The sequence below is a fragment of the Schistocerca gregaria genome, chromosome 11 (assembly GCF_023897955.1).
Source record: "Schistocerca gregaria isolate iqSchGreg1 chromosome 11, iqSchGreg1.2, whole genome shotgun sequence".
NCBI classification, from domain to species: Eukaryota; Metazoa; Arthropoda; class Insecta; order Orthoptera; family Acrididae; genus Schistocerca; species Schistocerca gregaria.
The window spans coordinates 109,808,980-109,822,570 of NC_064930.1; the positions used below are offsets into that span (position 1 = coordinate 109,808,980).

General features: G+C 40.4%; 1 protein-coding gene across 3 annotated transcripts in view; it reads left to right on the top strand.

Moving 5' to 3' along the window:
• Positions 1-13,591, top strand: part of LOC126295200 (uncharacterized) — a 154,868-nt gene that overhangs the window by 35,890 nt on the left and 105,387 nt on the right. For all 3 annotated transcript variants that reach the window (XR_007552415.1, XM_049987512.1, XM_049987513.1), the window contains exons 4-5: positions 1,449-1,577; positions 10,357-10,500. Coding sequence is in view for 2 of the 3 variants with exons in the window: in XM_049987512.1 (XP_049843469.1) it covers positions 1,449-1,577; positions 10,357-10,500 (273 nt within the window). In the remaining variant the exon portion in view is untranslated. The remainder of the gene's footprint in view (positions 1-1,448; positions 1,578-10,356; positions 10,501-13,591) is intronic.

Here is a 13,591-nt window from a genome sequence, read left to right on the forward strand (position 1 = left end):
AAAATACAATGTTCCCTAGATAGAAATGTGTTTCATTTTGTCTAATTTATGTAGTAATTCTTGTGCAATTTTAATTTAAAGATTTAATTGGTTATGTAACAATGTAACAAAGAACACTACTTTAATTTCGCACCAATAAAGCAGGTCCTGTGTAATTAGTGTTTTAAAAATTGTTAGAATTACTGGGAGGTACAAGGAAATATGCTTTGATTAATCATGTTATTAATCAAAAACTATGTGAAATAAGCCCATTTAAATGATTTTTGAAGCAATAGTGCACAGTCCAATTCGACGATACACAGAAGTGTGAAATTTAAGATAATGGAATGCAGTCAAATTAAATGAGACATTGGCAAGGCAATTACATTGTGAAATGACACAGTAAAAGTAGTCAATGACTTTTGCTATGTGGTCAGTAGAATGACTGATGATGGCCAGTGTAGAGAAGATATTAAATGCAGACACAGAGACTCTGAAATAGTTAAATTTGCTAACATGGAATATAAATTTTTATCAGAAAGTTTTTTCTGCAGGTGTCTGTCTGCAGTGTAGGCTCGTACAGAAGTTTGACACCGACAGTAAACACGTTAGACTGGGAGAGAACAAAAACTTCTGAAGCGTGGTGCTAAAGATAATATGGGTAGATTGGACGACGAATGAAGATGTGCCAAAGGGAATTTATGGCAGAAGTTGACTAAAGGAACGGATCAATTAATAGGACACATCCTCAGGCATCTAGGAATCATCAGTTTGGTAATGGATGGAGTGTGAGGGCAAAGTAGCGAGTGACCAAGATTTGGATACAGTAGCAGATTCAAGTGGATTAGGTTGCTTTAGCTGTGCGTGTGTCTTGATATTTATTAGAGAGTCACTGACCGTAAAAATTATGTACTGTGCCGGGTGATTGGTCGATTTTGTTGTTTAATTTTTTTAATTATTTTCAAAAGAATCACATGAATTTTGCACGGTTTTGTAAGGAATTGGGACGAGACAGTGTCTGTCTTCAGACTGAGATAGATAAAAAGTGGAGACAAGAATCATCACAGAACCTGTAATTGCTGCCAAGTAACGAAGTACAGTTGTCATTCATGCTGTCTTTCTTTGGTAGTTTACTTCTTATTTGTGATTAATGTTTATCTTTCTCAGGTGATTTTTGCCGTAGCAATTAGTATTATTGACAATGTGTGGGGAATATTAAATCATCAGTTGCACCATGTGTCTTTAGGTATAACTATATTCTTATTTATCAAGAAGTAGATAGTTACTTGACTGAGTTTATATTTTCTACAGTAATCCTTTCTCTCTCTCTCTCTCTCTCTCTCTCTCTCTCTCTCTTTTTACCGAAAGTCTGTGGAACATGGCCACGAGACTGTGAAATGGTTGTGTGATTGTGTAAAATAAAAAATGAAGAAGACAGTGTACAGCTGACAAGAAGATGTCTTTTGCAGGTTGGAGACAACAGAGGTCAGGGCGAAGGTAGGGTCAGGTGCCACCCGGGGAGGCAAGGACTCTGGCAAGGCAGCGAATCCTGGTGATGTGTGGAGGCTTATAGGAGCTGTGCGGAGCATCGCTGCCAGGTACAACACGTGTTGGTGCGGAGGGTGTCGTTAGTTGGTAGCTCTACTACACAAACCGTATAAACGGAATATGAACTTGAATTGAATTATTTGTGCACGACCATGTAATATATAGGGTTGGCGCATAAGTTTGTAGTGCTTTTCCGTGGGTCTTTGTGTATCTGCTGTGTTTATACAAAGACTTTAGTCTTATAATATATTCTCTTTGACTACCTGCAACAGTTTGCTAACACTGAGTTAACTGTCTGATTCTGCAGCTTTTGATTCATGTGTTTTTGAGGCAAAGAACTCGTTAAGTAATGTTCGGAGTGCATTCCCATCCAGAAAGGAAGATCCTTGAAGCTTGTTCGATGGAGAGCATAAAAGGTGAAAATCTGAGGGTGCGACATCGGGTGAATAAGGTGGCTACAGAATGACTTCCCAACCCAACTCCTGTATAGCATTTTTCGTCAGTCGAGAGGAATGTGGGCGGGCATTACTGTGGCATAGCATCACTTTTCACAGTGTTCTTGGTCATCGTTCCCAGATTGAATGTGCAAGATGTCTCAGCTGTTGGCAATAAATCTGAGCAGTGATGGTTACATCTCAGGGAAGCAATTTGTAGTGCAACACCATCACTGTTCCGCCAGAAGCATGACATTATCTTTTCTGGAAGCGTGCAGGTGTTCGTACGGGGAGTTGCTACTTTGTTTTGGCTCAGCCATTTCTCACCACCAGTGACAATATGGGATAGGAATGGTTGGTGTTGTTCACAAGCCAAATGATGACAAGCAAGCAGAGATGAACATACTGATTTTGATAATTTTTGACTTAGAGCATTTGGTACCTGTACACCCAATTTTTGAACATTCCCCATTGCCTGCAAATGTCACATGATGCTGCAGCAATCACAGTGCATCATGTTTGCCATTTATCGAGTGCACTGTTGTGGATCGTTGTGAATTAATGCATTTAAACAATCTTTGTCAAACCTTGAAGGTCTTCCTGAATGTGGAGAGTCACTAATGTCAAAATAATCCTTCTTAAAATGAGAATAGCATTTTCTTCCCATGCTTTATCCAATGGCATTATCCCCATACACAGTGCAAATGTTTCTGGCTGTTTCCACTGCTATCATCCCTTGTTGAACTCAAACAAAAGAATATGTCTGAAATATTCTGATTTCTTCATTTGGCACTCTATAAAATAGTGTCCACAGCTTCACTTATTTTGTCGAAATGACATGTATGTAATGTCAGATAGCAACATTTAACTACAAATGGAAAAAAAAAAAATTGTCAATCAATAAGTAAAACCATAGCAGCTGGAATATAAACATGCGAAACAAAAATGCTATGAACTTATGCCTCAACCTAATAATAATAATAATAATAATAATAATAATAATAATAACTACCAGTGCCAGCAGCTTTGCAAGTGTAGCATTAAGTATCTACAGCCAGGCAACTTGCCTGGCATAATGAAAATAAGTGATATACACAAACCTTCATCATGGTTTAGTCTGTGTTAGTGAAAATTGTATAAAAAACCGTACAGTAGTTCTTGAGAGTTACCTTCACAAAAAGACATAAAAATATGATTTGGGGGGGGGGGGGGGGGGGTGTGGGGGAGGGTTTAATTCAATAATAGACGTATAATACTTGTGCAAGCTAGTTTCCATAGCAGATTTGGCAAACTTCAACATAGTTTTTTCTGCAGAAATTAAACAAATACTGGATGCCTCTATGGCCTTGGACTGAATTAGATATCGAGTTGTTGTGTAAGCCATAGCTGACTGAGGGGTTAGAGGTGGCTTATGTTAAAGCCCTGTAGCATATATACAAAACCTACATCTTTCATTAATGTCAGAGAACCTACTTGGGACTTTCCAATCACAGAGGAGTCAAATAAGGTGAGTTCATCTTTCCTAATCTGTTCTGTCATACTGGAAATGGCTGTGATGAAATTAAACTGGAAAGAAAAATGACTTTTATTCAGTAGGAAGATAATTAACAACCTGAGATTTAACAGTAGACATTGGGCACTTGGCAAACAGTTTTGAAGAACTGCAGATGTCGGTATTGCATTTCGCCTCAGAATGTGAGGCAGCTGGACTGAACTAGACCTTTCCTAGATAGAAGCTATGCCTAAGAAGTGGAGAATGGTAAGAAATGTACAGTTTAGAAATACACTACTGTACACTTCCAGCGGCTGCATCTATGCCGGCCAGCTTATAAATACGACTGGAGACATAATATCTGAAATGTTTACACACATTGATCTATGCTGGCAAGCATTTGGAAGACATTCAAGTATCTTCAAGTGAAACTTGGCAGTAAAACTGAAAAAATCGTTTGTGTCCAGAATGTTCTCCCCGTGTTGACTTTCAGCTGTTAGACCTGGAGACTTCACAAATACACCATGAAGCATGGAAAGGTTGGGATCAAAAGAAAAGACAAAAAAAGGAGGACAGAAGGCATCAGATCCATTACCGACATCAAATACATCCTGGAGATAATAGATACTGTGAAATGGCAGTGGGTTGGCATGTTGCCGGAAGAATGATGACTGACAGATGGAGACGGTGCTGGAATGGAATCCGAGAGACAGACCACAAGAAAGACCGCCAGACTGATGGGACAAAGACCTGTTGAAGTTATTGGAGCCAGCTGGCTGAATATTGCCCAAGGCTGTTGAAGTTGCAGACACCAATAAGCTCAGTACACGAATACCACATCATTTAATAATGATGATAATAATAATAATAATAATAATAATAATAGTAATAATGGTGATGTTGGTGAACAGTAATATAAGGTATTACAACAAATGAAATCAATTGTGCAGTATCCATGTTCTTTCTGTTCATACAATTGAACAACTTTTGGTCCAGGTGCATCTGAATTTACGTTTTGAATGGGGTATCTGACTACAGAAAAAGAAATCAATAAATAACAGGCTAAAGGCAAATGTCAGAACTGAAAGTACATGTGGCATACAGTAACACTAGTCAGATTATTTAAGTTTGTGTTTGTTGTGCATGTGAGTGCAAAGCCAGTGTGTATTTATACTAGCTGTATGGCAAGTAATGTGCGTGTACTCGGTCCCGTATACATAAACTCTGCAGTAAGGAAAAATAAGAATCAAAGGTGTATGGAAAGACATGCCATATTTAAATAAAATTCGGAAAGGTGTAGGTAGTAAAGTTTATACTGGATTATATACATCAATACAGCAATAAATATCTTTTTGTGACAAATTGATGCTTTTAACAACAAAAAATTTGTTTCTCATGTTTGTTCTTTATGAGGGCTGATGATTGTCAATGTGATGTGTTTTGTAAGAATTTCTCCCCCCCCCCCCCCCCCCCCCCCCCACCATACAGCCTGCTAGTTGCCAGAAAACCATCCTTTACATACGTCTGCTTGTGTCTTATATATATATATAATGTGTGTGTGTGTGTGTGTGTGTGTGTGTGTGTGTGGTCGTGCGCGTGCACACATGTGTGTGTTCCTGTTTTTTCCCTCCCCTAAGGTAAGTCTTTCTGCTCCCGGGATTGGAATGACTCCTTACCCTCTCCCTTAAAACCCACATCCTTTCGTCTTTCCCTCTCCTTCCCTCTTTCCTGATGAAGCAACCGTGGGTTTCGAAAGCTTGAATTTTGTGTGTGTGTGTGTGTTAGTGTTTCTATCAACATACCAACACTTTCGTTTGGTAAGTTACATCATCTTTGTTTTTAGATATATTTTTCCAACGTGGAATCTGAAACAAATCATGTCGGGTTTGTTGAATTGTGTGTTAGAAACTGTAAAAACTGAGTCTTACTGTGATTTAGTGATACTTTATGTTCTACAAGCCAGTAACTTTTGTCGTGAACTGCACTGTTTGAAACAGAGCCAATGTTGCACACGACATCCTTTACTACCGAGCTAATGTCATCAGCATACAGAAATATTTTACTATTACCTGTAATATTAGAGGGCATATCATTTATATAAATAAGAAACAGAAGTGGCCCCAACACTGATCTCAGAGGCATGAGCTACTCCCCATATTCCATAATGGTCCAACTTCTGGAGTAATTTTTTGTGGTTAACACAACCAAACGCCAGAGTTAAATCAAAAAATATACCTAGCGTTTGAAACCTTTTGTTTAACCCATCCAGTACCTGACAGAGGAAAGAGACTATAGCATTTTCAGTTGTTAAATGACTTCTAAAGCGGATGAGCCGTGCGTGACTCATGTTCGTGCCATATGTCATTTGTCATCATGTTTTTATTGTACTACCACCTCGTTCTGTTAATTTCAATTATTGGTGTCACTGAGTTGCCGCCTTGCCTGCCCGTGAGCGGCAGCAGCGGCGCTTATCGATATAAGCCCTGGCGTACTATCTTTGCTGACTGCTATTACTTCCCAGTTGTTGTGTGTTTGGAGTTAGTTCAGATCTTCCAGTGAGTTGGGAGGCACTAGCAGTGCATTCTGACCTAGCAGTGTTTGACTTTTGACGTGGAAGAAATTCAGTCAGGATGTGGCTGCAGTGAGATCCGGACAGCCACGACTTGCCCGACAGTTGCCGATACATGTCACTTGAGTGCGAAGCACCTCGTTTAGTCATCAGTCGGTCGTCTTGTCGGACGACGTGTATGTCGGCTGGCGATGCTTATGGGTTGTCTGCGTGTGCCGACTCGTGATTCGTCCATGTTATTGCACAGTCGCTGCCATCAGTATTGTCTAGTTCTTTGTGCAAGTGTTCATGAAACTGTGCGTAGCTTGTGATGTCGACTACTCAGTTATTTTAGTGCTGTCCCCGTGCTGATGTGTGACAGTCAATCGGTTGATGTGGAGCAGCGAGGAAATCTCTGCGGGGTGTTGTTTGGCCGGGCCTACTGGCGGTCCCTATGCAACGTCAGAGGTGTGGGGCTGTTCCCATTGCTATGAGTTCTGTGGCTCACCGACCCTGGACACGAAAGTTTAATTTGGATTGAATTTACTAGCAAGTCAAGACTGTTCACATTGTGCCATTTGGTTCTCGTTGTTGGCTGTTGGGACATTCCCGTGAGCAACAACATGTGTGTTAGAGTTTGCGAAGGTTTAACCACCGTCCGGAAGAGTCTAACTGTATTTGGTTATTTGCAATTGAAGTGCACCAGTAGAATTTTCTGCCTTGTGACTGTTAATGTTCCGGTTACCTGCCCTGGCCGTTGACGCAAATTTAGACAATGTCCTTTCCTCACCGTGTTGTCGCTGTCCAGCACGGTGTGTAGTTCGACAGCTTAATGTGTGCTTGGTTGTGGGCATCCATGCCTTTTACGTTTGCATTGAACTCCCGGTTGTGTGCTGGTCGAGTGGAGCGCAAGTTACCTTGTCGGTGGGTCCATTGACTGTCTGTTGGTTGGGTTGTCATCAGATCGAGAATGGTTGGGCCAACTGTCTGTCTCATCTAATTAGTATTTCAAGTGCTGGCCGATGCCTGAAACTTCTGAGCACCATTAGCTGCACTGCCTTTTCTTATTTTCTGTTGTGTGGCTCACAGCCGATGGTTTCCAGTTAAAGTTGAATTGTTTTAGTGGTGTTTTAAGTCATGGGCCTTCAGCCCCTTTTTTTAAATTAAAGTTCCTAGCTTTTCAAGTGTTACATTTTTGGGCCTTCAGCCAAATTATAGAATTTACTTACTGTGAGGCCTTCTGCCTTCTAAATATTCTTTTTCGTGTCTGAATTTTAAGTTAATGGCTTTTAGCCGTTTTTAAAAAGAATTAAAGTTGTTATACTCTTAAGGTATAAGATAGTGTGGTGTATTCAGCCGATAACTAAGTTCAAGAATTTGTACTGTAATATTTGGTCAAATAAATAAAGTTCTGTGTGTTGAAGTGTAATTGACAGCCACTCATTTTGGCCCCTTTGCACAATTCCAACTACCTGTCCTGTCCTGTGAGTTTAGCAGGGCGTCTCAGGGGAACTATACATTTGATAGCAAATTATGTGATACAAAATGATCAATTAACCTTACATACACAGCCTTTTCAGTAACGTCAGCAAATACTGATGGCATAGAAATAGGTGTAAAATTGTCTACATCATCCCTTTCTCCCTTTTTATAAAGTGGCTTTACTACTGATGCTTTAATCATTCAGGAAGCTGATCGTTTCTAAAGGAAAAATTAAAAATATGGCTAAGTACAGGTCTGACATGTGCAGCACAGTACTTTAATACTCTGCTATGCACTCCCATCATATCCAGTAGTTGGCCAGACATTCTGTTGTTGCCAACCCACAACTGTTGTATTCTCCTGACCTCTCTCATTGTAATTTTCTCTCATTTCCATGAGTGAAATGGCGACTACAAGGAAAGATACATAAAGATATCGCAGGCATGCAACAGGTTGTGATAAATGGGTTTACAAGCATCAAAGTTGAAAATTTCCCTGTTTGCTTCTAAGACCTCCAGAAACACAGGCAACTGTGTGTACATAGCCAAGGGGACTACTTTGATTGGAGCTAGGATCATTACTTGGTTTTCTATTTTTTAAGAAACCTGACTTGGAACTTTTCTGACAAAGGGAGTGTTTTCAGATGGGCGGAAACTTAGTCACAAATAATTTATTAGTTAATGACTTTTCACAGCTAAACTGATTATTAAAAGGTGTGAAATTGGGCCTATCTAATGAGCTGGGTGCTTTTTGAATAAATTGTAGCTTTCACAATTTTTACTACCAAGATTTACCTTAAAAATATTTTATGAAATCTTATTATGTCACGAGAAAAGAAGTTTGTGGCACAACTTGACCAGAAGAAGGGATCAGTTGGTAGGACATGTTCTGAGGCATCAAGGGATCACCAATTTAGCACTGGAGGGCAGCGTGGAGGGTAAAAATCGTAGAGGGAGACCAAGAGATGAATACACCAAGCAGATTCAGAAGGATGTAGGTTGCAGTAGGTACTGGGAGATGAAGAAGCTTGCACAGGATAGAGTAGCATGGAGAGCTGCATCAAACCAGTCTCAGGACTGAAGACCACAACAACAACAACAACAACAACAATTATGTCACAGGAATAAGCAGCAAACAGACAACCCATCAACTATAAATTGTAATAGGTTTCAGTGTCTATAGGAATTTTGATGAAATTTTGGAATTAGCCAATGAATATGTTGCTATGAAACCTGATGTCATATTACAATCTTTAATTATTATAGATCTTCCATTTGTGGTAGCAAAAATGAAGTGCTGCATTTAAATGATTTCAGCATTCAAATTTTGGGCTTCGTATATGGATCATAAAATACAGAGGGGTCCAGGAAAATGTAGACACTCTTTGATAGCCAGTATTCATGAAACAGAATTACATATCATTACAATTCTTGCATGGGAGAAAGTTTATTTCGTGTGTTCAAACTGACCCCAAATTAGCAGCCACACAATATCAATGCCATTGAAGTGTAGCCGAACTACGGCTGTCAGTGTTGCTGGCGTGGTAGCTGCACAGTACACCAAATGGTTTCTAGAAGCTCATTTGGTGTAGCTGACTTCTGTTGATAAACTTCATTTTTCGAGGTCTTTCATAGGTAGAAGTCAAGAGGTGTAATATCTGGAGACGGTAGTGAGTACTCGACAGCTCCTTTTTGACCGCTCCATCATAGAGGTAGGCTCTGACATATCTGTGGTGGTGAGGCAGAGCCCCATTTTGTTGTAGGTAAAATCCCTCATTTCCAAACACCTCTCTGATGGCAGGTAAACTCAATGTTCTCAGCATATGAAGACACACCTCATTTGTTACAGTACCATCAAAGAAGCATGGGCCATTCAATGACAGATCACACCTCACATTAACTCCCGGTAGATTAACTTGTTTGTCCACGTGAATGTGAGGATTTTCAGGAGCCCAGTATACACAGTTCTGGCAGTTTACATTACTGTTTAGTTTGAATTGTGCCTGATCAGGTCAGATAACCATCCTTGCAAACTTTCATCCTCACGAAGCATGCCTTCAAACCACACGCAGTACTCCGTCCTTCAATCCCTGTCGTTGTCATTCACAAGCAGCGATCTCGGAATGTACACTTCCCAGTTTGGCGGCCGTCGGAAATGGTGTACGCTCAATTAGCTTACCCCGCTTTCATGTGCACCCTGCTTCACAGATTTTTGAGGTGGCCTATTAAAATGTTGCAAAACAGCTGTGCTGGAAGCTTAACTTGTTGATGTTTTTGGTCACCCAGACCTTTACTTACCCACGTCCTGCACGGTACCATCAGCTTCACATTTATCCCGAATATGATAAATTGTTGCACATGTTGTGGCTGGGTTCTGTACACATTCTGCCAGTGCTGTTGTACCTCCAACATGTTTTCATACTTCTAGTGCTTCAGTATGGCCTTGCATTGCTCGAATGACGATCTTTACTTCATTTGGTGCTGCACTATCATCTGCTGGAAAACGCTTGCCGAAATCTGTTAAGAAAACAATATACTTTTCCACCATGCAAAATAGCAACACTATGTCATTTTGTTCCAAAGATATTAACTATCAGAGAGTGTCCACATTTTTCTGGACCCCTCTGTACAATTCAGGAGTATATAGCACCTTTAGAATCATCAAAGTAGTGCTATATTATAAACATATCTTGTGTGTGAAAAAATGGAATTTTGTTATATCAGTTTAGGTTAGGGTCAGCGAGTGTCACTAGCGGTCGATTAACTTTGCTCTAATAGTCAGTGGTCGACTGTGAAATTGTAGTACACTACGCAGAATATTTTCTCCTTAGTATCTGAAAATTTGTGCAATCTGATAGGGCATTTTGTTTTCAGGGTTGAGGACTCTGGAGCAGAAACGAGACATTCCTCCGGGGAGGCGGGCGCCGGCAATCACGAGGCAGAGGAGGAATGTGGTGACCGCTTGAGGCAGGTGGAGGTGGCTGGTCTCGTCGCAGCCATGCGGAGTGCTGTGTTGAGGTGAGTGGGGGCGAGGCAGCCGTGGCTACTGCCACTGTATTCTGCCTGCATTGACTCTCGACTGTCACGAGTGGGCACTTTTATTTACACGCCAGCCATGGGACCGCATGAGCTGTGACAGTGAGGTTCTGAGGAGCAATCAGTGCAGACTTTAGTATTGATTGAAGCAAAATTCACAGTCTCTGTTTTCGATAGAAGTGTACGATAATTTCTCGACACTACTGATGACAGAGAATAGGAAACATGTTGTACAAACATTTTGAAATGTCATTGTTTATTTTCTCATGTAAATAAATGTCTACAAACATATCAAACTGTATTTAGAAGGCAGTACATAGAGCATTTCTACTTTATCCTTCCTGTCTCAGTTTCTTTCAGAGTATCAGATATAGCTGTTTTCACTGTTGAAATAATTTTCACTAACCCTTTGGGTGTGCCTGCATCAGTTAGCCGCAAGATTTAGTTTTCTGTTAGTGTCACAGATAGAGTTATAATTGGAGGCATGTCCAAATACATATGTCATTCATTACAGCTGTCACCACTTACTACATTTGCGCAATTCGCACTAAAAGCAATTTGGTCGCTATTGTTTGGAAAGTGGATATTGTGTTTGCAGTGTGTTTGCTGCTATGCACCTTGTAATGTGAGTAATTTCTATACTTATGTTTTTCTCACTTCCCAAGGCAGTCTTTCTTTTATTTTAGTATGTAAGGAATATTTGAATTGAATCAAAGTTCCCATATGCAACTTGTGTTACCTTTTAAAATCTTTGATATTGTCTTGCAACAATATCTTACTGTTCTAAACATTTGTATCATTTGGTCTCATAAAAGTATGGAAATGGGGGAAAAAGAAGACATTTCACAGGCACTCTCAAATTTTTGTGTCCTAAATACTATGAGACAATATTACAGAAATTGTCAGAAGAATCATTAGATCATGTGAATCACAGTTAGAAGAGGAAGTTATTGGAAAAAGTAAAACAACAGCAGTAACTCCGAACAATCAACAGAGGAGACAGTCTGTAGGAGCTGATCTTTCATTTGCTCCCGAGATTCCTGAGCTTGGGACTGGAAAGCACTGCTGTTTGGTCACCATAAACTGTATGCATGCTTCACTGATCACCGTGTCAGTGGAACATTGTGTGTGACAGGGAATGGGAATCTTGGCATGAACACCCAGGTCATGATAACGGAATAAACTTGTAAAATAATTATAACAATAATAATATAATAATAATAATAATAATAATAATAATAATAAAGGAACCTGTCAATCTCAAGGTGTGATGCGTACAGATGAGAGGCATAGCAGTTGAGTTGTCACAGTTGTTAACGGACAGCCTGGTGGGACACTGCCGCACCTTAGTTGTATAAAGCTTACTCAGCCATGTGGGTATCTGTCTGAGTGCACCATTATTTCCCCTGCTACTCATGGGATAAAAATGGAACCCTTGGAGATTTCTCCCAGTGGCAAGAGTGGGCTGCTGGTAGGTACTAACACCCAATCAAATAAGAGGGGTCATTTAGCCACTCTTCCACATATGGTGGCTACACAGAATTTGTGCACAAATAGTAACAGAATGCATGCTGCAGGTCAGAATGTGTTTATAATTGTAAAACAGAAAGAGGGCAGTTTGGAAAAAGTTTCGCCTTTTTATGTTCAAGAAGGTTTGGAGGGCATTACAGGTTCACTGAAATCCGTCAAACGATTGTGTAAAGGTATGCTGTTGGTTGCTCCCTCCATAAACCATGGACCCTGCCGTTGGTGGGGAGGCTTGCGTGCCTCAGCGATACAGATAGGTGCAACCACAACGGAGGGGTATCTGTTGAGAGGCCAGACAAACATGTGGTTCCTGAAGAGGGGCAGCAGCCTTTTCAGTAGTTGCAGGGGCAACAGTCTGCATCATTGACTGATCTGGCCTTGTAACAATAACCAAAACGGCCTTGCTGTGCTGGTACTGCAAACGGCTGAAAGCAAGGGGAAACTACGGCCGTAATTTTTCCCGAGGGCATGCAGCTTTACTGTATGATTAAATGATGACGGCGTCCTCTTGGGTAAAATATTCCGGAGGTAAACTAGTCCTCCATTCGGATCTCCGGGAGGGGACTACTCAAGAGGATCTCGTTATCAGGAGAAAGAAAACTGGCGTTCTACGGATCGGAGCGTGGAATGTCAGATCCCTTAATCGGGCAGGTAGGTTAGAAAATTTAAAAAGGGAAATGGATAGGTTAAAGTTATATATAGTGAGAATTAGTGAAGTTCGGTGGCAAGAGGAACAAGACTTTTGGTCAGGTGACTACAGGATTATAAACACAAAATCAGATAAGGGTAATGGCAGGAGTAGGTTTAATAATGAATGGGAAAATAGGAATGCGGGTAAGCTACTAAAAACAGCATAGTGAACGCATTATTGTGGCCAAGATAGATACGAAGCCCACATCTACTGCAGTAGTAAAAGTTTTTATGCCAACTAGCTCTGCAGGTGACGAAGAAATTGAAGAAATGTATGATCAAATAAAATAAATTATTCAGATAGTGAAAGGTGACGAAAATTTAATAGTCATGGGTGACTGGAATTCGGTAGTAGGAAAAGGAAGAGAAGGAAACGTAGTAGGTGAATATGGACTGGGGCAAAGAAATGAGAGGAAGCCGCCTGGTAGAATTTTGCACAGAGCACAACTTAATCATAGCTAACACTTGGTTCAAGAATCATAAAAGAAGGCTGTATACATGGAAGAAGCCTGGAGATATTGACAGGTTTCAGATAGATTGTATAATGGTAAGACAGAGATTTAGGAACCAGGTTTTAAATTATAAGACATTTCCAGGGGCAGATTTGGACTCTGACCACAATCTATTGGTTATGAACTGTAGATTAAAACTGAAGAAAGTGCAAAAAGGTGGGAATTTAAGGAGATGGGACCTGGATAAAACTAAAAGAACGAGAGGTTGTACAGAGTTTCAGGGAGAGCATAAGGGATCAATTGACAGGAATGGGGGAAAGAAATACAGTAGAAGAAGAATGGGTAGCTTTGAGGGATGAAGTAGTGAAGGCAGCAGAGGATCAAGTAGGTAAAAAGACGAGGGC